Genomic DNA, 26,234 nt, shown 5'->3' on the forward strand with positions numbered 1-26,234 from the left:
ATTCAGGAGCCGCCGATCCACAGTCAATTGTACTACCATCTTATAGTGAATTTGCCGACCAAGAAGTCATGGATATCATCAATACCATACACACTCGGGACGGCCTTCCAGCGAAACCTTTTGCTAGGGTTACTTCGAGGGAGATACACCCAGCCGACAAGGAGTTCATTCTGCAAATAATGAAGCTGTATCCCCGCGAAATACCGACCGCGGATGAGCTTCTTGCGGATACATGGTTCACAGAGGAATCGCTGGACACTTGCGACCCACTTCCCAATGAAATTGGGCAAACTGAGCCAGCTTGATAGGCCGCCCGGTCGTGAGGACACTCACGCGGCATCTTAGCCATGCAGCACTGGCCCCTGCTCCATGAATCTAGTCACATATCTTTGGATCATATCAATATTTCCATCAGACTGGTCTGGGGCGAGGACTTGGTAGCTAGGTCCAAAAAGCGTGAGCAAGACGGGAGCATGCGGCGGTGAATTTGCCCCAGTCAGTGTTCCGCCGCACTACGAGGAACATTTGGTGTTGATGCAGTGTGTGAGCTGCCTGCCAACTATTGAAGACCTACCCGTCTACATCCGACTGACTACAGACCTGTTACTACTTCAACAAGTAGGTTGGCAAGCTTGCATGGGAGTGGAGATGTGGACACTGAAACTTCAATCCCCAACTGCAGCTGCCAATGTGAGGATTTAATGCAAAGGGTCAGACTCAATAAACGAACAAAAGCCTGGTTCAGTTACACAAAAAATGATCGTTTTGTGTTGTTCAGATCCGGGCTCTTCGACTCAGCCCAGTCTCTTGGGTTTGATATATCCCCATGCCCCGGGCCGTCAGCCCCGAGATCCTCGCGAAAAGTGTGGTATCTTGGCATATCGTATCTTCGCATTCGTGGTTCTGTCACATATGACCATACGGACTGGAATATATGGGATCCCGTCATCTCTCTGCTACTCAACCAACGAGAGCAGGATTGGTACCGAGTATCACAGGGGCCAGTGGGATTCAAGTTTGGGCCACTCGTGAGTGTGGAAGGCGCCATTTTATCTTCTGTCACGTCTTGTATAAAACTTTCCTCTCCATTTTCTCTTGAGTACGAACCACCGCAGCTGATGTCAAAATGCTTACTCCATACTCTTGTAGAGAATTCATAATCATACAAAGCTAACGGGCTAGGAAACTGGTTTTTAAATGCCATGCTTCCGTGGTTTATATGCTTTGCCTGAGCTATCGATAAATTCGCCCTCAGGATGTGAAGGCTTTTAGTAAAATGTTCAGCACACTGCTTCAAACGCTCAACAAGTCCCCCTAAATTTTTTTTGCTTGCCTTGGTTGCGAAAGCCTGTTGTTGTTTCCACCCCTTTTGATATATGCTTAATCATGGAACTTGCCATTCTTTTACGACAACCAACCAACCAACCACTGGGTCCACCTTCGGGCCGGCCCTTGTCGATCAATTTGCACACATTCTGTGGAAAAAACGCGCCAGGAACAACGTCGATGCAGTAGCTCTGCGCAAGCAAGCGGCTTTGGGAGGCTGGTGTAGGCTGTGGTAGCATAGGATCTTGCCGTCGTCTATTTACACGTCAAGACTCGGCATCCGGCGCGATGGCGTGAACTTCTGCGTAACGAGTTGGAGAAAGACAAGCCTAGGTTTGCGGGATATCTAGTCCACGACAAAGAGAGATACATCGCAATAATGCCCATTTCGGTACATTATCTATTATCAGGGAAACTGGCATTGATTTTGAGTCCCAATCAAATCGTTCTGGTGATGGAAGCGCAAACATTGAAGCTTGGTCGGCTTTTGGCGGCTGCGGGGAGATTTGCTTTTAGCATGTTGGATCCAACGCTTTTCTAATCAACCCCCGCTGCAACACGTCACGGCAGAAGCGCCTGAACTACAGCAACAGGTGCATGACCCCGCCTAAGAGCATATGTTTTATTCACCTTATACTGCAATGCTTTAATTTCCCAATAATAACCAATCCCATTTCACTCCTCGCTCAGAACTCCCTCCGTTCAGGCCACAGCAAAATCTTGAACCATGACTATCAAACATATCGTACTGTTTCAATTCAAAGCCGATGCTAGCCCAGAGGCTATCCAGGAAGTATGTCCCCGATCAAACCCATGTTAGTGCCAAGACCGTCTGAATAATGGAAACTGACCAGAAAACACCCTAGGTATGCTCCAATATGGTCGGTTTGAAGGATAAATGTCTGCATCCCGAGTCCCAGACGCCGTACATCAAGTCCATGTCCGGAGGCAAGGACAATTCGCCGGAGAATCTTCAAGTAATTATATTTTCTTCGGGCTATATTTTTTTTTCTTTTTCCCCAACTGAATTTCTGACGGCATTTGTGGTAGAATGGCATCCAATATGCCTTTGTCGCCGAATTTGAAAGCCCCGACGACAGAGATTACTATGTGGCAAATGACCCGGTGCATCAGTCTTTTGTGAAAACCGCAGGGCAGATTATAGAGAAAGCGATTGTCGTGGACTACACGATTGGGGTTTTCTAGAACGGTACCCATACGCACACCAAACATGGTCTACTCGTATATCAATCTAAAGTTGAGCATACCTATGGTTACCGTCTACTACAATAACCAGCTCGCAAGGTCCATATATGTGAGAGATTCTATAAGGTGTATACCCCCAGATTCTCGCGAGCGCGGTGCCGTTTTTAAATGATGCGAAAGACGTGCTCCTCCCCGCGCATACCTCGATGAGGTATCGTTATTTGAGGCGTCTCGTAAGTAAGCAAATCGTGCTGGCGATATTGAAGACTCCTTTCAAACCCTTTGACTGTCAGAGTTCGACTGGATGATATGGCCGTCCCAATCCGGCGATAAATCCCAGCATCCGCATCTACCACTGCAAGAAGGACACAGTGGGCTCTAAGTGATGCATAAACCCATGTCACGTCACCCTCCCCAACATGTTCTTTGACCAAATTCTTGAACTCTTCATCGGCATCAACTTTTAAAAAAAGGTCAGAATCGAGAAACATATCAAACTCACGGTATGAGTGGTCAACACCGGCAACAAATAAAAAGTAATCCTGTTCAGCGTTTACAGTAAAGTCAAGAGCACGATCGAGGCCGACTTTCTCCATCCAGAACCACTCTCCTGGCTTCGGAGTCCCATCGACAACTTCTATGCCGAGTATCGAATATGACACGAAGGTCCCCGCCTGGAGACTGTGTTCCGGGCCAAATCTGAACAGCTTGAGTTTTGCAAGGACATCCAGGTGCCCTCCAACAACCTGACCCGTAGGATCTTTGGTAGCATAACTTAGATGCATATCCAGTATTGTATAATAAGTTTTCTCAAACTCTGATTCAAAAGAGAGTCTGCACGGCAAGTCTGCAGAGGCCCAACAAAACGACGGTGCGCAATACTTCTGGTCGTCTTTCCTGGCAGGTGACGACGGCGGCGGGGACAACGTGGATTCCACCCGCCACCTGAAGAGGCTACTCTGCTGCCACAAGCCTGCCACGTATTGATGTTGCGGCAGCTTTGAACCAAAAACCTTGGCTAGACCAGAGAGCGCGACAAGGCGGTCTGTATCCTTGGTGAGCTTCGTTTGCGAATAAGCCATGACTATGTCGCACCAAAGGTTGAGAATGTCTTCGGAACAAACATCATCGTTCAACATTCGTGTAAAGGCTAGCTTGGCGTCTGGGTCGTATTCCCCCAATAAACGCTCCATGGGAGTTCCCTCCTCGTTGAGCAACTTTTCGCCGCATTGCCAATAAAGCTGGCGGGCGCCAAAGAAGAGAATCCTTGGCGACAAGAGTCTTTCTTGAAAAACCCAACCACGCTGGCCGAGAGGGCTTCTTTCCACGTTGTTTTTCCATTCAGCCTTGGGTATAACCAAGTATTTTTGTTGCTGAATTTTACTATTGGAGGAGCCAATATATACAGGTGGATAGACGGGGCTTAAACCTGGGTTCCGTTGACGGAAAAGGCCTTGGGAGCTGTCATGGGAAGCTGCAGCAGCAATGTTGATAAACCCATTGGCGTAAACCTTGTCCATATTTGTAGACTCTTTCGACCAGTCGTCGTCATTCTCATCCTGGATAATGCATAGTGAGTCGATCCATATGTAGCGAATTTTGAAGTGATGGCAGACGCGGATAGCCTCTTGGAAAGTCTTGGCCAGGTCTGTCAATGGTATGCCATTGTGAAGATGGCTCAGGTTTGACCTATATAGCTTGAGAAATTTGGCGTCGCCCCAACAATGGCTTAGGGTAGCGTATTGAGCAGGCGAATCTGCAAATCGGGTTTCTTCTGCGGTGGTCACCACGCGCACAGTATTGCTCTCTTCGTCTCCCACATCAATCAGCCGCGTTGGTAACCAGCATTCAGCAACGGATTGAGGCTTGCTACAAGATTCATGATTTGCTATACAGTCCTGAATCCAAGCACCGGCGATATTCTTCGAAGGTTCAGTGAAAGTACTGGTCCCAAGCAGGAAGAATGCTTCAGCCGTTTCTATACGAAATGCATCATATTAATAACCACTTAGTTACAAAGGTAATTTCATCTGTGTTATTACGGAGGAGAGTTCAACTTACCATCCGTGAAGTTTACCAGCCCGAACTCGCATTCGAGAGTATCAATATCACTCGTGATTAAATCATCAAGATATCTGACATTCCAGGTATTACAAGCGACTATCAGGGAAAACTTGTGGTTCGAACCCCATTTGAGCCTCCAGATTGTAGCATAGTCATCTATGTGTCCGTCGCCTGTCATGGGATTGTCTCCTTGCCTAATCCATTCTTGGACTGCATCTCCAAATCCGTTTGGGAGACTTGTCACCTTTTCCCAAAGGCAGGAACAGATTGCACAAAAGGAAGAAGCAGACGCTTTGAACGAGGCAAATGTTCTGTGGTGTCTCGACTCATCATTATGGAAGCCGTCGCGCAAAGCCTGGATGCAAATGTCGCAGTACATTACGAAAAATCCGGCCCTTGTTGGGATCAGAGGATGTTTTGGAGCACCGCGGTAGAAAGCCAATGCAAGAAATCCAAGGCAGCAAGAGTGAGGGGTTATGACCACTTTAAAAAGTGACGGCGACGGGGCGCAGCAGCCTGCCCGAATTTGGTAGGTGGTTGAAAGTCACACGTGACGTTTGAGTCACTAAGCCAGAGCGGATGTTGCCCGACAAGACATGACATTCCCAGGCTTGGCGAGGACGCATTGGTTAGTTTGCTTGTTCCATAACCAACGTTTCTGCTGCTCCTATCCTCTGCCTCCTGCTACCACGCCATGACGAATTTTTACTTGGAACATCGCTAATGTTTCTCGTGATCGTACGCCATGTCATTAAACATTACCAATGTGTCCGAGTTGGTATCGGACATCGCATCTTCTGATGAGGGAGAGAGAGAGAGAGAGAGGGTCCGCCTGATATCATCATTCCTCCTCACTACACACTGCCGATCGTTTTAAGAGCGCCTATAGGCTTTGGTGAGGCTTTTCGGAAAAGGCCAGTTTCATATCTATGCAAGATGAGACAGTCAACCTCTCTTATCTTGCCGAAAACATTCCATCGTTGTCGAACTCTCAGTTTGACCCCTAAGTTTCTTGCATCGGCGATTGGTCAGTCTTCTGGGAACCGGGCGTGGACTGTAATCCGGTTAGTCATTGGCTCGACGGCGCCAAAGAAATAGTAAAGTCGCTGGTCTAACGAGGTAATATAGAGCGGCTGGCTCATTTGCTAGCCCTCAGACGCCAGAGGATTGGCTCTCTGTGGTACGAAACGCTTGCTTGCTGTGGCAAGAAAGCAAAGATTGTCAGTGATCTGGTTAAAATTTCGGGAAAGCCTATCAGCTCTGTTCACATCGGATCCCGTTCCGGATGTTGCCGTCTGGTCTAAATCGCCCCAGTCCTTGATGGATCTCGTGGGTTTGGGACCATATGAGGTCGACGGCCGCGTTTCTCGGCAGGACGTCGGGCGTCTCCGTCACGAATGCTGGAACGAAGACCCGGAGACTTCAAAAGCTCACCCTTCTTCCCTTGGCCTCTAATAGGATAAATAGATCCCGGGGAGCTCGAGTTTCATCTGCGTGCACGTCTGCCTTGCCAAAGACATTGCTGGGTTTACTTGAGCTGGGCCTGGATAGTCCCAGGCAGATAGCCCATAGCTGAGGCGTTTCGGTCCACGACGGATCAAGATTGGGATGGCTTCTACCCGTGTCCCGGCCATCCAGGTGGCCTGGTGCGCTACAACCAAGAAAGCAGTCTGACCTGTATCGGCCGCAAAGTTGCCTGCCCGTAAAATTTATATAATGTTTGCAGCAGATTGCAAGTAGCTTCCCTTGTACTAAAATAGCTGGAAAGGCATTGTAAAGCAACTCGAATCATTTATTTGTTTCAGCCCCATTCCAACGCGGAAGCGAGGTGTATCGATATTTACAGTGTCAAATAGGTAATGCACTACTGACATTTGCTTCATAATTAACTTATAGCAATACTACTAAGCCATAGGATTTAAAGAACTATTTGCTACGCTTTTTTTTAAGAAATGTTTTTAACGTTGCTTATCAAGCTAACAGTCTTAAGTTAAAAGCGCACTGCAGATGTATTTTCTGTTGCCTAAAATTAGATACAATAATTTGTTTCCATACGCACTAATCAAGTACCCTAAGGTATTTGAAAGTCTAGACCGGGCGGGCCTGAAGTGGTCAGGGCCCTAAAGTGGACACCTATTTTGTTAGCGAATTTCAGTAGATTAAACATACCCCCTCCACTTTAACGCGCCTAACGCACCGCAAATAACGCGTTTTTAAAGCCGAAAAAAATCGTAATGCCTACAAATCTGGAATTTAGGCTATCCCAGGCCGTTCAGGCCGTTTAAAAGGGCTTTTCGAAGGCCGTAACCGCCCGCGCGTGGGCCGTACCAAAAACCACCCTTAAAAAACGCGTTAACGGTAACGTTAATCGATTACAGGTTTATAAACCGTAATAAAAATTATTTAACGAATAGAAAAAATTCGTTAACCGTTAAATCGAAATTAAAAAACTGGCTGGAAAAGTACCGATTTACCGGTTAATTAAAAAATTCGCCTCGTTATTAGTGCCTTTTAACGAACGCGATTACGTTTTCGGCCGCCGTTGGCTAAAAGGCTTTTTACGCCGGAATTCCGATATTAGGGCCAAAAACGATATTTTATTAAAAGGCGCGCGAATTAACGAAATTACCGTAAAATCGATCCGAATTTTTTATAATTAATACCGATAAATTATTAACAAATTCGAAATTAAATCCGAAAATATCGTAAATATAAATAAATACGGTTTTTAACAGGGCGATATAATTGTTGGAAAGGTATACGGTTCGGCCTACGTAAAACGACCGAATAAAATTAAAATTAAACAAACGTTGAATACGATTTGGGTAATAATAATCGAAATAATTACCGTTTAAGGCCGAAAATTTACATTTACCGTAATTTAAACCGGTAATATTTTTTAAACGTAATAGTTTTTACCGGAAATCGAAGATTAGGCGTACGATTTAACGTCCTTTAAATAATCCAACGTTAAAATCGCATTTAAATGGTTACGGTAGGTTTATTTGCCAAAAACGAAGCCAAAAAACGTTTTTAAATAGCGGTTATTAATATTGGATTAAATTTTAATATATTAATCGGTTAAATTTATATTCGAAATTTTTACCAATCGCGTTTTTTTCGAATATTTACTTTTTTACAATTTATATATTATTTAACCGTTTAACGTTTTAATTTTTAACGTTATAAAAATATATTACCGCGAAAATATAAAATCGTTCGTTTCGTTCGATATTAACGTTTTTAAATAACGAAAACGTTTTTTAAAAACGTATCGAAATGTTTTTAAAACCGGTTTTTTAATTTACAACGTAATTTCCGGTTTCCGCGCCGCCGGGATTTGGCCGCCCAAAAAACCTAAAATATTAATTTCGGACCGGGTAATAAATTTAAATTTAAAGGTCGTTTAACCGCAAATTTACGAATATAATTTCGATATTAATACCGAAAATAACGTTTTTTTAACGCCGAAAACCTTTTAAAATTTTAACAAATAGGCTAAAAAATTTATAAACGAATTAACCGGGTATAAAAAAAACTTTTCGGCCTTTATACGTAAAATATTTAAAAGGATGGATTATTAAATTATTTAAATGGTTAATTTTACCCAAAAAAACGAACGGTTGTACGAAAAAATTAAAATTTTTAAACCTGTATTTAAAAAACGCGTGCGTTGCGAAGCTTAAAACGTTTTTTACAAGTTTGTAAATATCCAAAATGCGGTTTACGGGCTGGATAATAGGAAAAAGGCTATAAAGGCCAAAATCCGCCAATAATACCAAATTCAGGATTACGGGTCCGGATTTACGGCTTTATTTGTGAATTAGGATGAAGAGAAGTTTCCAACGAACAGATAGATATAGGTTTTATAGGGTTTTACAGTTAAAAAGTGATCAATTCAGTGCTTGCAAGTTTTATGGTCGCTCTTCGGGAGGGTGACCACTTCAGGGGCCTGACCACTTCTGGACCGCATATTCTAATGAGTTAAAAATAGAATAGGCGAAATATCAACCCTGCGTCCAAATATGCAAAGAAAAAAAAACCAAGGTATTGCAAAAAGTAACTGCTTAATATTATAAATTGTACGTCTATGCTTTTAAGGGGTGCAAAGCTCAAAGGTCCGCATGGATATTCTCGTAATTAATAACATCTTTAAAGCAATGGTGACTATGGAAACATATTAATTAGCAACGTGTCAAACACAGGTAATAAAAAGTATATAAAGGTGCATTGGCTTCTATTCAGCTTTTAGTATAATTTAGCTTTATCGACTTTAGATAATACTATTTTCCAGCTTTAGGACTACAATTCTTCACTTCCTATTTCTTGCCCCTACTTTTGAGATTTTACCTGCCACATATATTACTCGTTTCAACTAGAAACATGCTTCTTAGTACCATTTTCCTTCTTATTATGACTGCCCTACCATTTGGTACCGCAGTAGAAGACGAATTGTGCCGGTTTACTGCCCAATGTCCAGCACCCGACATGAAAACCTCATCAATACCTGCACTAATTGGCAGTGTAGCCGTCAAGTGGACGATTGAATGCAGTGATCGGCAGTACATTGTCATGATTCAAGCCAAGGAAGGCTGCGGATATGCTTTGGACAGGGACTTGCCGGCGGGTGTTCAGATTGGTGGCATACCAGAGGCCGACTGGGAGAAGAAGAAGAAGAAGAAAATGAAGATTATGCCGATCTAGTCTATTTTATTTTGGGCGGATCCAACAGCAACGTAAAATATTATACGTTATACAGCACCACCCACCTCCAGCCGCTCGGGTTTTAAATTTATTAAGGGAACATCTGGAGGATTTGATGTATGCCTAAGTCGACACTTGGTAGACGAACAAGACACCCCAAACTTTCGTAAACTTATGGAAATCCGCACTCAAAAAGAATCGTAACGCACTGGCCGGCATTGCAAAATTTGGGAACAAAGGCTTGCAAATTTGACAAAAAAGAGAAGATTTATTTGGGTGAGGCTTAGTGCCTCTTTGATGGACCTCAAAGTAAAAAGCCCATTTCCCCCCCTGGAAAACCAAAAACCAAACGTTTAGTTTGGTCTTGGAGCATTTTTGAACGAGCAAAGTATCAACCATTGCTATACCCGTCGCCGGAGCCGTTGTATCAAACGCCGCCCTCAATTGTCTCATCAGGGCCGCTTCATGTGATGTTCTTTTGGCCGGCCCCGAGGCCTTGCCTACCCTGGGAGGTTTCCGGGAGACGACCATGGCGCAAACCAAGTAGTGAAACCAAGCTCCAGTGACCGAGGCTTTCTAGTAGTGGGTCGAAAACTCGTCAGTGATTGTTACGGCGCTATTTGGCATTTATATTTGACAAAAAAAAACTAAAAATATGAGTTAGAAAGTTGCACGCCTTCGCCGCTACCTCCGCCGTCGAACAAGTTTCTTTTGTTTTTCTTTCTTAAATGGCTGAAGTACCCCATTAGGTAGCATGATTACGATCTGGCAAGACGCGGACTTATAAAAGGTGGTGGACGACGAAAAGTGCAATAGGGTTCAATGGTGTATATCCCATCTGCTATTAGGCCTGCAAACATATTAAGGAAAACCGGATCGCAAAGTCGTTAAGGAGGTAAAGGGCATTTATATCGACGAAAGAGGTGCCCACCGACGTGGAGATAGATGAGCGATACCAGTATTTTATGGAAGATATCCATACTTCTGACGCGACGGGGTTTTCGCGTGTTCAATATGACGCGACGACCCCTAAGCAACGGTAGGAGGTTTATAGGGATAAGGCAGTGATGCCCAAACACAAATGGGTTTTGGCCAGGAAGGACGCAAAAGAAAACAAGATGGACAGTACAAAGAATATACAAGAAGCAGAGAGAGAGAAAAAAAAGAGAAAAGTCGGAAAATATGCAAGCTTAATTAGTACGGAGCGTAAGCTCGTTCACCTGCTTATACCCAACGAAATGTATGAAAGCTAACATAGTTATCACCATAGTAGGAAAAGCCTAATACAATCACCCGCGAGGCGCTGCAGCGCCGAAAGCTTCTGAGTGTGAGGATTAAAAAAGCCGCCACCAAGATAATAAAGCGGATCGAGCAGATCCGCGTGTTGCTACGCGTCGCAGTTACAACAGCCAGACTATACCATCATTCCAGCTTCAGCACGCCCAACAGCTAGGGCCTCGAAACTACGGTGGGAGGACAGCCACCCTCGCCACTCCAGTGATGGGCTGTTTTTTCATGAAGAATGTGCGAGGAGGTACCAGAAAATAATCGATGCTTCGCGTCAACAAATCTGGGTCAGACCGAGCGACGGCTCCGGTCGTGGACTGCGACATAGCAGTGACTCAACTATGCCGCATCGCATTTCCCATCTAGAAGCGTAGCATTTAAAGATAATGAATATAACGAAGATCTGAGTAGAAGCATATAATTCCGATACTCAAAACAGGCTTGATTGTTAGGCTTGGGTTGGAGAGTAAAGCCGAGGGAGGCAAGAACAAAATGCTGACAAGAGCAGCATTCTTACAAACCATTTCTCTCCCAGAAACAAGGCTTGGATCCTAGACCAGTTGGTTCAATAACAGCCACTGATGTAACTCCATTCTGAAGATATGGAAAATGCTGTTTTTATCGTACTAAGACCCTGACAGGCACTAATAATAAAGCAAGAGTTACGAGGTTAAAAATGTGGGCGGCTGGCCTATTTCCAGTCAAGAGTAAATCGATAACTTCGGTGCCTGCTGATGGCAAAAATCTATACGCTGCGACCTCTGAAAGTAAATCCAAACATGGATCCCCACTGTTGGCACCACTCTTCTGGGACAACAATACCAAACACGCCTGCTGTAATGCTGGGCGGATCGGCTATAATTTCCTAAACGGTAAATCGGCTCACAAGCACTGTTGTTTAAAAGGTTCGGAAGGTGGTATATGCAAGGACAATACAGGGTTTTGCCTCCCTGCGCTATAGCCCGGGACTTCTTTTTGCATTACGTGTCTGTTTATTTGTTTGGCCAGCTCTTTGCGCTGTGTCCTGATGAGGCAATATCCTCTCTGTAAACATCCAAGCAGAATATTGCGCATCAGTGATCCAAATAGACCAGCAAAAGCCAGATTATCTTCCGTAAGGGGGGTCCAGCCAAGGGTTACATGTGGGGATGAATAGTGGATCGATCACTAAAATTTCCCACCCCACGCTAATTAACCTTATTAGAACGACCAGAAATACCACTTGAGCTATACTTTTGCAATCCCCTTCTGATCGCTAAGCCAACTTTGTCAAATGCGTGGCCATTATGAACCGGGTATCCCACATCTGCCCAAGACTGGCTTTCCGCGCTGCGCTTGTGGGATTGGGCGGATAGGCAAGCCACAACTCACAATCGAGTACGCCTACCGAGTGAACGACACAACGCGAGAAAACAGTCCCATACGGGTGGGTGTTTTGGATTTATACGCGCAAATATAATCGCATGTGGAGGAGGTCTTCCTATATACTGCTGAAACCTTCAAGCTCCTGGGAAGAAACTAACCTGATGTGGACCTCCCACAGCTTGTTCGAGCAGTGACTTCGCAGCGTAGAAAACGGCCTGTGGCTCCTCATTTATGGATAATGCGAACGACGCCACAACTGCCTTGTTTGCCGCAAAGTTCCTCAGGGTTCACTCCTAATAATCACCAGGAGCGAAATAATCGCTCGGAAGCTGACAAATGGTTGCAAAAAGCATTATTAAAGTCAATCCTATGAAAAAGAAGGATGCATTGGAATTACTCGAGAATGAAGCTGGGAGCCAGCATCCTCTTCGCACCTGACGGCAAGTCAATTTCATGATGATGAGCCTATACCACGTTATAAGCTGCATAGTTTTGTCCCGGGAGCGACAGTCTCTAATGCCTTGATTGTTATCGGTTTGTACCAAGCGAAATGCGAAGCTATATCATTCGCCCATCAGAAAATCATATAGTGCCGCTTATGGGTTGTCCGTCCGGCTAGGATATTGCCAAGCCCTGTCGCCAGTCATGGTTTGGTTGGTCGGCTGATCGGTCAAAGAGGGTTTTCATCCCGGGCAAGCCACTTGTTTCTTCGTTGAGAAAAAAAAAAGACAAGACATGTGGAGAATTAAAAAAGCAATATTGACTTCTCATCAACACTGCGCCATGATAGTCATACATCCCTCAGTTATAAATGGGCCTTTTCCTTTCCCAAGCTCATTCATAGTTTTAGGTAAGTATGTAGATAGTTTTGTTGGACTAAGCAATGGGGCCAGACTCGTGCATCGCAAGCTGGACCACCAGCATCCATGATGACAAGTGCACCATAACCGTGCCATCTCTTGGAGCCGTCTTTTACCTCGAATGGGCACCTTCAAGTCTGGAGACGGCACCAATGCTCCTCGCAGACTATCACCGTTTGCTCAAGATATCGAAGGATGACGAGAACGGAGACAAGAACGAAGACGAGGATCACTTCGAGTCGCAGCATTTGGCAGCTGAGAAGTTTGGCAGAACCCTTTGAAGAAATCCTTTCGGCTCTAGCCCCGAAGCCGCCAAGCCCACCGCTTACACTGCATCATTGGTTCAACACCGAGTGGTTCAGGCTTGTTGCGACTGTTGGCGAGGGCAACAAGATCGCACCAAGAAGGGAATACAAAAACCCCTATACTCGTCCAGGACTGTTGTAGTGGGGCTTGGAAAACCTCGAGCTGGACAAATGGATGCCGGATTGGTATTCATCTCACGATGTCCTGAGCATCACATCAACATCCGACGGAAATCCACTTCGGTGGACCTCAAGCAGAGCTCTGGTTAAAAGGGAACGTTGTTTGCCACTTTAAAGACTTTCGACGCCGGGATAAGTCGGCTATCCGTGAACTCTGTGCCTACCTAAGAATATCAGAAGCGTTGCAAAACGGCAAAATCTCACCAGAAATGCGCATTGGTCGCCTGCGCGGCCTAGTAACCGATGGCGACACGCCCAAAAAACCGGCGCATTGTCGGTCTGCTTTTTGAATACATCGAACCCAAGGCAAGCCCCTATGCCAGCCGTTTGATATGTGCGGCTTATTCGGCCAGCCCAACGACTCGCCAACGCTGAGAAATAATCTCGCCGCCATGGTTTACCGTCTTCACAAAGCCGGGATAGTATGGGAGGATGCGAAGTAGGACAACATCCTGATTGACAAGGACGAGAATATGTGGTTGATTGGTTTCGATGGGGGCTTTATCGTGAAACGAGGGAGAGCGACATAGGGATTGAGGAAGATACGGTATTGGCTTTCTAAAATCCAGTAACTTGTTTCCAGCCTCTTTTATTTCACGGACTGTCTCTATACAAAATTGCAAAATACTGTTAACCACTTGGGTGGAAACCAGTAATTTCACCCTGACGGCAAGATTGCATTTCTCGAGAGAACAAAGTTGGCCCGGCCAGAACTCGGGGTCCTCGAGGTCAGGATGGCCTTTCTTCCTTGTAAACGAGATCTCGGTAATGGTGGTCACGGCAGCCGCAATCGGCATCATTAATCTGTGAACGAACGGCAAATAAAAGCCTACGCTTTTTAGGTTGCCTTTCTAACCACCTAATAAAGCGGTGCACCTGTCGTTCACCTTGTTCAACCTGTCTCGAGGAAATAAAGGGATCTTCTACCTACTTTAGTCTGACAAGGCACTCTTCTGTAACAGGCTGGTGATGATGTTTATTCATTGCAACGCCAAAACTGGTGTGTAATGACGTTGAGCCCAAGAAGAGCCAGCGTTTAAGCAACTTAAAGTAGTTCGCCCTGCCTTGACCTCTTAAAGGATACCTGTCCCAATACTTTGACTCACTCTGCTTGCTCGAATTATTGGCAGGTAGCACCTTTTTTATATGTAGCTTTTGCACCATAACTTGTGCAATAATTTCTCAATAGTTTCCGACAACCACGAGTTTTTATGTTATGCGCAGAATGATGAATCCAGAGTCGGTGATTGTGTTGACCCTTTGTGTATCTGTTCGAGCGCCGGTACCGAACGGCAAACTCGCTCCACCATCATTCAAAGCCAACTATGCTCAGCATTACGATGGCTTATAACTTCAAAAGCCCCGATATCTCTTTTCCGTTACCGCTCCTCTGGTTTCTAACAGTTATAGTGAAGTTGTCTATTCGGCCGCGATCAGGAGTTGAGCGATGTTCTGCTCGACAGGCATAAAAACAACGTTATATCCAGAAGGTACTTCTCCATCATGGCCTACCTCTCACGTTATTCATGGAGCTTATCGACGGGCCTGTTCCGGTATGACATCAGCCAAAGGACACCCACGCCGCAGCTCTGCAATGATTCTCATCTTGGCAGCCCCGACTTTCAAATGCGAACCACTAGAAAAATGTCGTGTGTTTCGTTCGCCTAGTAAATCAAGGCGACAAATTGATCAAAAGCATACACCGAAGAGATTCACTTGTGATCACCCACCTGAGCACCCCCCGTGTGGGGTTCGGTCCTTGGCGGGCGCAGCAGCGTCAGCAACTGCCTGCATTGTGTTATCACCGGTAAAAGCTGGTTGGTAGTAGATACGATTGCGAGGGAGGAAAAGTGGTAGTCGGCAAGAGGGTTTGCAGGTACGGTTGTCGCGCGGAGCTTGACAGCCCATATAACAAAGGGGCATGGCATCTTTAGCAGCAGTCACCCTCGTTTCCGGGCAATCGACCAAGACTGGAAAATATATACCATTGCCAGTGAAGCGACGCTCACGCTGATCTCGGATGTTCTTAACATCCCCTCGGACGCTGATGCTGGCGAAAGCAGAGCCGGGATACACTCCAGCAAACATACACGCCAGTCCCGCTAAGTCGCAGCGTGACCCAAATCCGCCTGCTCACCATCCTCCCGGGCCGGCAGAGTCAGCAAATTTACTGCCTTTGCAGCATCTATGACTTTGACAAAAAACCGGCGTACTCTGCTCTTTCTTACGCATGGGGCGACGCTCAACAAAAGACGCGCATATTCATCAACGGCAGCCCCATCGAAGTCAACAAGTCACTCGCCGCCGCTCCGCACCGCATCCGCGACCCAGGCGATGTGGTGCGCGTCTGGGCCGACGCCGTGTGCATCAACCAGCAAGACACGGAGGAGAAGACGCACCAGATAGGCCTGATGCAGGACATCTACCGAGAGTGCGAGCGCTGCCTGGTCTGGATGGGAGACGTCTCGATCGACGGCCAGACGGGAGCGGCTGCCGTTGAGGCTGCCCAAGCCGCCTTGGATGCCCTGAGTCTCATCGGGGGCGAGCGTATGTGCAGAGGCGAGACTCTTCGCTGGCCTGGCAGCGACCCAATCGCCTATAGCCCCAGCGGCCAAGGGCTCACAGCCGGCGCGGCGTTGAAGTCCTTTATGCGTTGTGCCTGGTGGCAGCGCATCTGGACCGTCCAGGAGGTTTGTTTGCCGGCCACATCGACGCTGCTGTGGGGTCCGCTCGAAATGGAGTTCAACGCGATAATAAAGGCTGCACGCAGTATGGTGGAGCTTATCAAGATAATCCGGGCTGCGCGCACCATGGTGGAACCAGAAGAAAACTCACAAGCCAACAAGATTTTGGACCTCTTCAGCGATGGCGACATTGGCCCCTTCACCGTCACGGTATTCAGCATCGACCAAGCCAGAAGTTGGACCGAGAACAGGACCGACGCGCTGGACAGGTTATGGCGCTTCCAACCTCGGCATGCGTCAAGTCCCAATGACAAGAAGACATGAAATGCCCAACTATTTCTTGCCATTTTGGGTCGAGTGACAAGACGGTCACCGTAGACGTGTATTCCCAGTAAACGGGGTACCATCCGGCACACTCCCAGTCGATAATACCGACCACTTCATCGCCACGGACCAAAATTTCGGTTGGATTAAAATCGACATGAGTGAAGACCGGCGCCGGCCAGGGCCCAGCATGCAAAGCGGCCATATTCTGGAAGTCTAGCCAGCTCTGCTCGTCCTCCATCCAGTTCTCTGGGCATTGGGACATGTCACCGTAATCGCGAAGCCAGAGATGAAAGTCATGCACTGTCCGAAATAGTCCAAACTCGGGAAACGCCCTGGTGTTGCGCGCATCGCGAAGGGGCCCTCAGTTACAGCTCTGGACGCTAGCGTCTGGGGGAGGCGGCAGAGCCCGCAGCTCATCAATGGTCCTGCGCAGCTGAGGAAAGTGCTGTAGCTCCTGGATAGGGGTTTGCTGACCTCTCAAATTTACTTCGTAAAATGCCCTGTAAGGCCCAGAGCGGGGCTTGGCAAATCACATCCTACCACTGCAGCTCAGGTGGCAGCCTGGCTCCCATTATTTTCCGATTCTCAAACAAAACCAAGAAAAGCATCCTTTTTGCTTAGCCGAAACCGCTATACGCATCTGATCCATCAACGAAAGCAATCACATCTTTGGAACGTCACCTTACGCGGTCCCAAATTCATCCCCTCTACTTCTAATTCAACGCGTTTACCATTCACGGGAAACCCAGGATTCTCATTGGTGTTTAGGAGTGAACCTCGAAGCCGAAGTTGAGTGACGGGTCCCAACCCATAGAAGCCTTGATGCCTATTAATCCTACTGTAGTTGGTACATCAACCCGGCTGTCAATGGGGCTGGGAAGTAAACCGCGTGAATTAACATTCTCTTGCCAGGCTTTTCAAGGCACGGTCCAATGAATAACTTCGTTCATACAATTCTTTATATAATTCTTATTCGCCCCGCTATTTACATGGCCGCTCTCTATCGTCCCCCGACGACAAGGGACAGCCTATAATGCTCATTAGAGAATCCACAGACCGCTGCACCGGCCCGTTAGCATCCAGAGTTGCCACGACCAAGTGAGCCGCACCCACCACCACATCCTCGCGCGGAACAACAAGCGTATAACTCAGCAGCAGGTCTCTAAGCGCATGCACATCCGTCAGCTTCGTCTTTGTGCCCCGGCAGCGCTCAGGGCTACTGATCCGCTCCTCGAGAACCTCCCCGTCGCACTGCGCAGTCACCCAAAAGATGGGCACGTCCGTCCCGCGCACCAAATCAAGGTGCTCACGAAAGCACTGGACGTTCTCCTTGACTTCCTCTGCCAGACACGCCGTCATGAGGATGGTATAGCCGGCCTGCGCGCGCTGCCTCAGCTTTTGAAAAATGGGCGCGCGGACCAGGCGGCGCAGTTCGTGGTGCTCGGGGCTCCGGTCGGGGATGATTGCCGCCACCGGGTCAATGAGCAGGTGGTTGTCCATCAGGCACGTCGTCGTCTCGGGCAGGAGCTTTTTGGCCTCCTTGAGGATTGTCAGCTTGCCTGTGGCGGGGAAGCCGTTTAAGACGACTATCCTGCCGCCGGTGGATTGTTGTGACGCTGTAATCATTTTGCAGAAAGTACTTTTTTTGGGCGTAAAAAGTCAAGAATTTCGAGGCAAATGCTCAAAATGATTAGCAGCGGCGTGAGAAAGAGGTTTTTGTGGCTGTCGTGGTTTGTTTCGTCGAGGGACTGGGCTGAAAGATTGTTAGACCCCAAATCCTAAGCTTTGCCAGTAATATCCTGTGGGCGTTTTCGAATGTGAAAGTATCTGCTATATCTGCTATATCTGATAAAATTATATATGTTCGCTGCTCCTTTAGAGTATTTTTCTTGTGAGTCATAGCTGGTGAATAATGTCCAGGCGTCTGATCCCCGGCAGCCACAGGTTTTTGGTCTTTTCGGTGGTTCTTTTTTTTTTTTAAAAAGAAAAAGGGAAAAAAAAAAGGGGGGGGGGAGGGGGAGGGGAAGGGGGGAGTATGGCAGAATGAATGGTCTCATAGACTCCCCTGACACACGAGGATATTACCCGATCCAGCTTTCTGTCTCCTTTGGTATAATATACGTACACGTACGTCTTCTTGTACTTCTCGTATTCACAGCAACATATACAGACACCTTAACAGAAAATCTCTAATCCATCGTACATAGACTCTAAACATTATAGACAGCACCAAAAAAATAATACACAAGAAGCTATGTAGGTGTTGCGCGAACATGCTTTTTAGGGAGAAACCGATCGACCCGCCTCATAAAAAAACACCTATCAATACAAGCCTTGTACTCCTCCATTTGCTCACACAGACGCTTCACCAGCGACAGCTTGCGCATCCGCATCAGCAATGACCTTGCCGCCAGCAGCAGCCGAACTGCCATAATCCTCCACTACATCCTCACCGCCAACCCTCAACGCCCTCACAGCCTCGACCTCCAATAGTATACCAAGGGGCATGATCCGGGCCAGCTTGACCTCAAGGATATCGCCCGGGATCAGCTGTGAAGACAACTTGACTGCTCCGTTCAAGTTGCGGTAAGGCAGATCGGCCAAAAGATTCCACAACCCTGGAAGCATGCCACGGAGATGCCGTGTTGCCAATGACTCAACAATGTGAAACTCGAACGTGGATGGCAGCGGCGCCTCGTTAAAATAAAATGCGCGGGCGAGGGCCTGGTACACGTATTCTTTCGGCCCAGACGGGCCATGTGTCGATAGAGCGCGGATCTTGGCCTCCCGCACCGCGAGAAGTGGCAGCTTGGCTGCGAGGTCGGCGCGGGTGAATGGCAGGAAGGAGTGGTCCTCCCCCTCTGGTGGTGGCTGAAGTGATTTACCCGTGCGGGCCTCTTCGGCCAGTGCTGCGTGGATCTGAAAGTGAGCGAGAACGTCCAGATACCGACGCAACGGTGATGTGACCTTGACATAGTGGTTCAGGCCGAGCCAGAAGTGCCGGCCGGGATTGGTGGAAAGTAGGGCAGGGCCGGCGAGCTGTTTGATGAGTGCAACGTCTTCTTTTGTGGGCTGCTGGTTGGCCTCAAACAGAGGATACAAGTAGTTCTTGACCCAAGGTAATAGAACGTCCATATTCATCGTCGCCTGAGGCATGGTGCGATACGGCACAGGGATGCCGCGATCCTCACACCAGCGGCCGGCAATTTCACCGGCGAGGATCATGGAATTCGTGACAAGATCAGAAACTCGATCAACATCAGGAGATCGTATGGCCACCTCAATGGCCATATCACCGGACGAACGGAAGGTCCCATCTGGGGCTAGTTGAAATCGTGTGGTTCCCGGCCAGAGCTCAGGGCTCACTCTGTTCTCCTTACCAACACCCCGATGTGGACTGGCATAGTTTTTACTGCGCCGAAGCTCATAACTGGTTGTAAGACGGCCTAGGAGTTTCAAGTCTTCAACCTCATGGGTGGCGAGATCATCCGCAGACTTTGTCTTTTTGACCATGGACTGATAGAACGAGCCGGACCTCTCACCAACGCAGAGGGTGAGACCCGATTGATTCGTCATCCCGGGTAGCGGCGGTTGAGGGCAGATCTTTTGGACTTCTGCGGGCTCAATGTTGACAACGTTTCGCAGAATTCCAGGAGTGATCTTGCATTCGAGGAGTTCTCCTTGCTCATTGACTAGACCACTAAAGGTAAGCGCCCGACTACCGGGGGCGAGCGAGACATTGTGTAGTATGCCCAAGTCGGGAAACATGCGTGCAAAGTGGCCAGGGTAGTAATGAGTTTCGCTCAACCTCTCTGCATATTGGGCATGCGCACTGTTGGCCTGAACAACCGAGGCAACGTCTGCAACGTGAACATGTATCCAATATTGATCAGCTGTCGAAGTACGTTCGACAGAGACAGCATCATCAATATCTTCTGTTTCCGCAGCGTCTATTGCGAAAGCCGGTACATCACCCCAGTCTTTGCGACTGCCAGGGTAGGGATCGTGTGCGGATATCTCGACAGGCAACGGTTCCAAGTTATTAACGAGACCACCTGCTCTGTCAGGGATTGTGCCGGGTACGTGTCTGGTATGCCGTGACTGCACATCCCAAGGCAGGATCCATCCAACTTCTTGCAGGAACTGCCAGCCAACAGCCTTGCCTAAGAATTCGGAGTTGCTGTAACGGCCCGTGGCCCGGAGAATCTGGGATCCAAACACGTTTGCCCTGGAATCAATAGTGAAAGCTTGTTTTGCGGCCCACAGGTGCAAAAATCTCATTATTCGCAGGTCTTCAGGCTTGAGCCAAGGCTTTGCTTTCAGATCAACCTTCTGGTCTTGGCGTTGATCTAGCCCTATAAGAGGCCATTCGTCCTTAAACTGGCGCTCGGTGCGATACCGATCAATTTGTTGTCGTGCCCTGATTATGAAACTGCCAATCTTGTGTCTCATCAATTGCCTCTGCCCCTCGGGATCATCCTGTAGAGCCGCTGGATTGGCATAAAGCTCGCGGACCATGTTCTCAACGGCCTGGATACATTCCATCTCATGGGGTGGAAGGACTTCGAGGATGCAGCTCTTCAGATCGAAAACAGCGCTCTCAAAGACACGGATCCCAATCTCACAACTTTTTATTGCCCGCTGAACGGCATAGACAGCGTGATCAGGAAATTTGCCATCGGGATTCCTGTTTTTGTCACTCAGAAGGTGCTCTGCGGCCTCGTGGGCAGTTATGTATTCTAGACCTTGCTTAGCAAGGACGGGATATGGGTCGTCCAGCTTGCGGTGGTTTTCTTGCAACACAAGATCGGCATCCCGCACAAACTCGGCCATCTTGTTTAGCAGAGCCTGACCATCTTCGCGAGATGGTCCTTCGTTACCTCCCTTGACCCGATCCATTATCACCGATACTGGCGTTCCTAATGGAGGCAGTCGACCCTTGACGGGAGCCAGCTCAGCCTCGGTGGCAAACCCGGGAGCCACAAAATTCGTTTTGGGCCTCATGCGCGCGTGGAGACTGCCGTCGCTACAGTAAAAGTAGTACACTCCTTCGCGCTGGCAGATGTACACGGCCAGTAGCGGAACCCTTGAGGATCCAGCCCGGGCCTCGATCAGGTCACCAGGGTTCATCAATAAAGAGTTTGCCTGGAAGTCTTCGCCAAGTTGAGGACGGTTTTGATCCTGATCGGCATCTTCTTCCGCGTCTGGGTCCATCGTGTTGGACTCGCTAGACTGGGCCGAAGATAAGCTGTTCAGAGTGTCTTGTTGGTTTGATGGCGTGAGGATGTCGTGAATTGCCATGATTTTACCTTGAGGATTGGCTGCGTCCCAAGCACGTAACCGTTCGCGCGCGGGGAGCCGGTCGGGTATTTCACCCTCGGGCAGCGAATCAACGAGACTATGAGCATCGTCGCTTTTCGATTTTGATTTGGCATCGTCGATTTGGTCGAAAAGCTGTATGAGCAGATTGCAAAAGTCAGAATGGTACCCCAAGACAAACAGGTGCAAAGCATGGGTAACCATGAACTGACAGAGGATAGTAAGTTGCGTTTGTACGAGGAGCTGGTCGAAAAGTTCCTCCAAGAGGAAAGAGTTTTGCTAACGGCAGGCCGGCACAAAGAATTGCCAGCGGGGGAGAGGCTGTTGGAGGCGCTACGAGCGACACATTGCCAGCAGACGAAAGGTCTAAGCTTGGATTGAAGCATGCCGGCGGAATATTGGGGTTTGACCACGCCCCCAAAGTTCAAATAGCGCTTGCGTGGACGGCAAGAAAATATCAAGAATGAAACAATTCTGGTTGAAAGTCCCACCTAACTCCTTTGCGATGCAAGGCGCGTTCTGAAGAGCAGTAGCAATTTTTTAGTGGGGCGCCGAAAATAGCACACGCCACGGCGCAGACACGATGTCACGTGCTGTCGATGAGAAATATCAAAATGCTCTCGGATTTCCACTGCCTTGGCGAGTATAGGGAAGATAACTATTCAAGCTGCACAAAATGAGCTATGAGCATTGCAGCTCTTCACTTAGCTCAGAAATGTTTTCTTGTCAACGAGGACACTGGCGGTGGTGGTCTGGTCTCTGTTTCCACTTCTTTTGGTCCCACGGTCACATCCACCAATTGGCAACACCGTCGCAACTCACCTGGCGCCAAAGCATCAAATGGTATTCGGAAAGCATCATTTTTAGTCATGGAATATTTCAGATGATCATATATTGTTGATATCCATTTGGCGCTATCAAATCTTTCGACACCTTCGCCAGGAAACACTTTGCATGCTGAAGGATGTCACGTTGGCCGAGAATGGGGCGATTGCGTCCCCTTTGCAAATGCCAACAAAGAACTACATTCCAGTCATGACCATTCCGGACGTGGCGATACGGTAATAACCTGAGGGATGACATTCTTTTTTGGGGCTTCAACTAGGTGATTTCCTGTACAAAGAAAGTAAATAATCGCTGGAATGAGGAACATGTTCGCCCGGTACGAGCATTCCTCGCGCCATTTTGCTTGTTTGCTGGTATAAGAGCTGCGTTTCTTCTGGTCTTTGGAAGTTCAAATTCACAACAAGGCAAGACACACGTTCGCTGTTACTCACCATCATTGGAGAACCAATATCCTTCAGCTCTGAGTTCCTCATCTCTACTCCAGGCAACCCTCTCCATCCTTTCTATCAACCCGTTATAGCAAACATGCTCGCCTTGAACATCCTCCTCGCCACGCTGGCCACCTTTGCAACCGCTCAGTCTATGGACATGTCCATGGACCACGGCGACCACAACACAGCCACCACGCTCATCGTGGCAACCGAAGAGCCCGCTTTGCCCACCAGCTTGACGACCGTGCCGCCCGCCGACGAGACCGGCGTAGCCCCCGTCGTTGGTGAGGACTTGACCACCATCACGCAGACGAGCACCACCATGGCCCCCACAGTCGGGGCCGGCGGCGAGCACGATCACAGCCCCGGTATGATGCCGTCCATGGACCACGGCAACGGCAGCGTCCCGCACATGCCGACACAGACGGCCTTGCCTGTGCCTACTGGCGGCGCCTCAATGGCTCATTTCTCGGTAAGCTAGTCCGGTCGTTTGTTTTTCTATTTTACCGTTAAGATTGAGTTGTTCGTTCTGTTCTTGGTGTTCGCAGCTGACAAGATCGGTTGCCAGTCTGGCATCATCGCCATCGTCGCCGCTTTTGGCTTCGCTGCTCACTACTAGACCAAGACAGTCCTGGAATATAAGCTTTCAGAGATGTGGACACCACCAGAAGCCAGCAGTACTGGCATGGACCTTTTTTTGGTGCTGCTAAATTACGATATAGGTTCACTAGTTAGAAACGAGGAGTTACATCTTCCCGCATGGAACCAAGTTGACAATTCACTTTCTTCATGGCTGATTTACGCTCGCTGTGCATTATATCCGTACATTTCGCATTCAAACAAGAGTCGCAGCTTAGTTTCTCTATGAACATCTTCATCAAATCAGGTCCTGTTCTAGCACCAACCAGATGAGAGCCCGAAACACAGAGAATTCATAGTTCTGGCGCCACATTCAGTCGAGTGTTTAACGAGTGTTTAGTAGACCAATCACGGAACATGTACCAAACTTAATATATCGAATGTAATCTGTAGTCAGAAGTCCATGGAGCGCATTTTGCCTTCAGAATTTGTTACTTCCAGGGCGCGTGTATTTAGTTACTTTTGCCCTGGAACTGTCCCAAGACTGCACGAAGACACTTGCTGCAACGCTCATCACATGTCTGGCTTCTATATATTTGATAGCAGAACTGGATTGGTCGTTGCCCAGGCAGTCTGGACCTGTCAGCGATAGTCTTGTTTGTGCATCGTAAGTTTCCCACTTGCTAAGCGTCCCAAAGTCAACAATGACACCAAGTGCTAGCCTACGTCCGTCCTTGTCAAGATAGGGTCACCCCCCTCAACAAATAACAATTGAATGCGTCTGGGCTTTTTGAAATTCTGGCGCATATGATGCGACATGCAAAAGGAACAGAAATCATACAAGAATGCTGAGTGTACACAGCACTCAACCTAACAAAAACTAGAACATCCTTGGTTCCCACATCTTGCAACATTTTCCCATCGATGCCGATAGATACATCCAAGATCCTGAATAAAATACGATGAATACTGGAGAATGGATCGATTACGCAGGGTAGACTCACGCACTCCCGAGAACCAAGCACATAGTGCAATTTCATCCCGTTAGGACTTCTAGTCTAGATGCTAGGCAATACGAACTGTATCGAGCTTCTGGAAGACTTCTCGACCCTTACAGAAATTAAAAAGCTGACTGATCATGTATCGTTTTGAGACATGATATACTACGAGTCCTATACTTGATCCAGTCGAAATCAAGTATCTGAGATCGAACGGCACTGGTGGAGGCTCCTCCATTTTATTGTTATTGGGCTTCGAATATCAAACTTATTGTTAAGCTTGCCCAGCCCACCCCTATCATGGTTGTCGATCTAGTCTAGATCTAGATGGGTTTTGACGATCTTTCAGACATCATTTCACCTGAAATAACTCGAGTGTTTGTAACACCAATTTTCTCATATATTCTCGTAAAGTGTTGCTACCCTATCTTCTGATTTTGCTGCCGATCATTTCTCAAGTTACTGCTCACTTTGTGCTTCGCAAAGCAGGACAAAAAAAAAAAAAAAAAAACCTCGACGATGTACGGGCCGCCATTCATTCGATAGGAAGAAGTCGGGAGGACCATAAAACACAAAGCCCGTAGTTAATCGCAATTGAATTTGGGGTCGTACTGCAAATTTTAAATAGTTCCATTCAGTGGAATCTTGGCCTGACAAGAGTTCAAACTGAGAGTGGGTAAAAAGGCCTTGCTCAGCTCGTCATGTTGTCCAATATAACCTTAAGACTCGATTCGGATGGTCACGTCTGTGTGAAAGTGGTATGCAAGGCGATAAGGTTGAATCCCATGCCTGCATTACCTTCAATGATTGTCGTGGCTTGGGTGGGTGCGGACATGACTATTTAAACATGGCAGCAGCACACAGTCGTGTGACGTGAAAACCGGGATAACGTAGTAGTGAAAAAGCCCGCAATGGGAGCCCACTGGCTGGTTAAAGAGGCACAATTTGCTCAATGCAGCTCATCCCTCAAAAGGCTCTAGAAATGTCAACCATGGAGATTTGCCCCCAGCTGGTTAAGCGGCACTTTTGTCTCATCGGTATACCAGAATCACGAGGAAAATGATGGATTTCCGTGATTGAACAGTAACCTTTGTCTTTCTGACACCATGTTGGAGAGAAAAGAAGCTCCACCCTCACCTGTTCGCATTCCCCGATTCAATGACACACACATGGAGTAACGGCATAATTTTCAGCCCAGGTTGCCAGGAGAACTTGTCGATCACGTGAACCCTGCAATCAAACAAGAGTCTGGACCAGATCAGCGAGAAATGGTTCACTTGGGTAAACTGGGTCTTGACAAGCTTGAAATTGTTGACAAGTGAGCTTGGCGATGCAGCTTGTCGTAAATCTGCATGTTGATGTAAAGATCTGCTCTGACGAGGACCGAAAAGAGACAAATGGAAAAAGCAAAAGGCAATGAAACGGTTAGCGACATGTAAAGTAAGGCTAAAGCCACAATCTTTACTGGTGAAATAGTAGGGCAAGTAGGGGTAACTGGCGGTAAGAGTAAATAGCCGCTTGCAGAAAGGATCTTCGGGGATTGGACGACGAGTAATTTCGCTGCCAAGTCTTGGGGCGCTCGACAACCGACCGCCCGAAAAGCGCTGGTGCTCGCCGATTGGATGAAATTGGATGTGCTATCTTGGCAGGCTTGTCCCTGACGCAGCATCCTTTGCCTCCTTTTTAGCTCCGCGGGGCGCCAACAAAAGCAAGTTTACCTGCTGATCTTGGTCAGAGGGGCACAGATTGTGGA

General features: G+C 47.7%; 11 protein-coding genes across 11 annotated transcripts; 7 read left to right on the forward strand and 4 right to left on the reverse strand.

The window, feature by feature from the left end:
* Positions 1–2,053: 2,053 nt before the first annotated feature.
* PgNI_02953 (uncharacterized protein) lies at positions 2,054–2,532 on the forward strand (the record flags this gene model as incomplete). The annotated part of the gene is made up of 3 exons (XM_031123010.1): positions 2,054–2,119; positions 2,193–2,303; positions 2,377–2,532. The coding sequence occupies 3 exons, from the start codon at positions 2,054–2,056 to the stop codon at positions 2,530–2,532; spliced, it is 333 nt and encodes a 110-aa protein (XP_030985294.1).
* Positions 2,533–2,696: 164 nt separating this feature from the next.
* Positions 2,697–4,975, reverse strand: PgNI_02954 (uncharacterized protein; the record flags this gene model as incomplete). The annotated part of the gene is made up of 2 exons (XM_031123011.1): positions 2,697–4,510; positions 4,594–4,975. The coding sequence occupies 2 exons, from the start codon at positions 4,973–4,975 to the stop codon at positions 2,697–2,699; spliced, it is 2,196 nt and encodes a 731-aa protein (XP_030985293.1).
* A 4,109-nt stretch (positions 4,976–9,084) lies between these two features.
* Positions 9,085–9,300, forward strand: PgNI_02955 (uncharacterized protein; the record flags this gene model as incomplete). Its single annotated transcript, XM_031123012.1, has 1 exon — positions 9,085–9,300. The coding sequence occupies one exon, from the start codon at positions 9,085–9,087 to the stop codon at positions 9,298–9,300; it is 216 nt and encodes a 71-aa protein (XP_030985292.1).
* Positions 9,301–9,497: 197 nt separating this feature from the next.
* PgNI_02956 (uncharacterized protein) lies at positions 9,498–9,847 on the forward strand (the record flags this gene model as incomplete). Its single annotated transcript, XM_031123013.1, has 2 exons — positions 9,498–9,576; positions 9,690–9,847. Coding segments are annotated over 2 exons (237 nt in total), but the record flags the coding sequence as incomplete, so codon positions are not given.
* Positions 9,848–11,863: 2,016 nt separating this feature from the next.
* On the forward strand, positions 11,864–12,352 carry PgNI_02958 (uncharacterized protein; the record flags this gene model as incomplete). Its single annotated transcript, XM_031123014.1, has 2 exons — positions 11,864–12,013; positions 12,131–12,352. Coding segments are annotated over 2 exons (345 nt in total), but the record flags the coding sequence as incomplete, so codon positions are not given.
* Positions 12,353–12,835: 483 nt separating this feature from the next.
* Positions 12,836–13,338, forward strand: PgNI_02959 (uncharacterized protein; the record flags this gene model as incomplete). Its single annotated transcript, XM_031123015.1, has 1 exon — positions 12,836–13,338. The coding sequence occupies one exon, from the start codon at positions 12,836–12,838 to the stop codon at positions 13,091–13,093; it is 258 nt and encodes an 85-aa protein (XP_030985298.1). The 3' UTR covers positions 13,094–13,338.
* Positions 13,339–15,344: 2,006 nt separating this feature from the next.
* Positions 15,345–16,305, forward strand: PgNI_02960 (uncharacterized protein; the record flags this gene model as incomplete). Its single annotated transcript, XM_031123016.1, has 2 exons — positions 15,345–15,454; positions 15,480–16,305. 2 exons carry the CDS (start codon positions 15,345–15,347, stop codon positions 16,303–16,305), a joined length of 936 nt encoding a protein of 311 aa, XP_030983898.1.
* On the reverse strand, positions 16,196–16,570 carry PgNI_02961 (uncharacterized protein; the record flags this gene model as incomplete). Its single annotated transcript, XM_031123017.1, has 1 exon — positions 16,196–16,570. The coding sequence occupies one exon, from the start codon at positions 16,568–16,570 to the stop codon at positions 16,196–16,198; it is 375 nt and encodes a 124-aa protein (XP_030983899.1).
* Positions 16,571–17,308: 738 nt separating this feature from the next.
* PgNI_02962 (uncharacterized protein) lies at positions 17,309–17,934 on the reverse strand (the record flags this gene model as incomplete). Its single annotated transcript, XM_031123018.1, has 2 exons — positions 17,309–17,336; positions 17,366–17,934. 2 exons carry the CDS (start codon positions 17,932–17,934, stop codon positions 17,309–17,311), a joined length of 597 nt encoding a protein of 198 aa, XP_030983896.1.
* Positions 17,935–18,660: 726 nt separating this feature from the next.
* Positions 18,661–22,116, reverse strand: PgNI_02963 (uncharacterized protein; the record flags this gene model as incomplete). The annotated part of the gene is made up of 2 exons (XM_031123019.1): positions 21,840–22,116; positions 18,661–21,762 (listed from the first exon to the last, which is right to left on the reverse strand). The coding sequence occupies exons 1-2, from the start codon at positions 22,011–22,013 to the stop codon at positions 18,661–18,663; spliced, it is 3,276 nt and encodes a 1,091-aa protein (XP_030983897.1). The 5' UTR covers positions 22,014–22,116.
* A 370-nt stretch (positions 22,117–22,486) lies between these two features.
* On the forward strand, positions 22,487–23,748 carry PgNI_02964 (uncharacterized protein). The gene is made up of 2 exons (XM_031123020.1): positions 22,487–23,376; positions 23,473–23,748. The coding sequence occupies exons 1-2, from the start codon at positions 22,999–23,001 to the stop codon at positions 23,521–23,523; spliced, it is 429 nt and encodes a 142-aa protein (XP_030983894.1). The 5' UTR covers positions 22,487–22,998; the 3' UTR covers positions 23,524–23,748.
* The last annotated feature ends 2,486 nt before the right edge of the window (positions 23,749–26,234 follow it).

The sequence above is a fragment of the Pyricularia grisea genome (genome assembly GCF_004355905.1).
Source record: "Pyricularia grisea strain NI907 chromosome Unknown Pyricularia_grisea_NI907_Scaffold_2, whole genome shotgun sequence".
Lineage (NCBI taxonomy): Eukaryota > Fungi > Ascomycota > Sordariomycetes > Magnaporthales > Pyriculariaceae > Pyricularia > Pyricularia grisea.

Bases quoted from the DNA above. Each gene is read 5' to 3' on its own strand.
- PgNI_02964 (XM_031123020.1), top strand. From the start codon at position 22,999: ATGCTCGCCTTGAACATCCTCCTCGCCACGCTGGCCACCTTTGCAACC. The intron at 23,377-23,472 runs GTAAGCTAGTCC...ATCGGTTGCCAG, and splicing joins CCTCAATGGCTCATTTCTCG to TCTGGCATCATCGCCATCGT.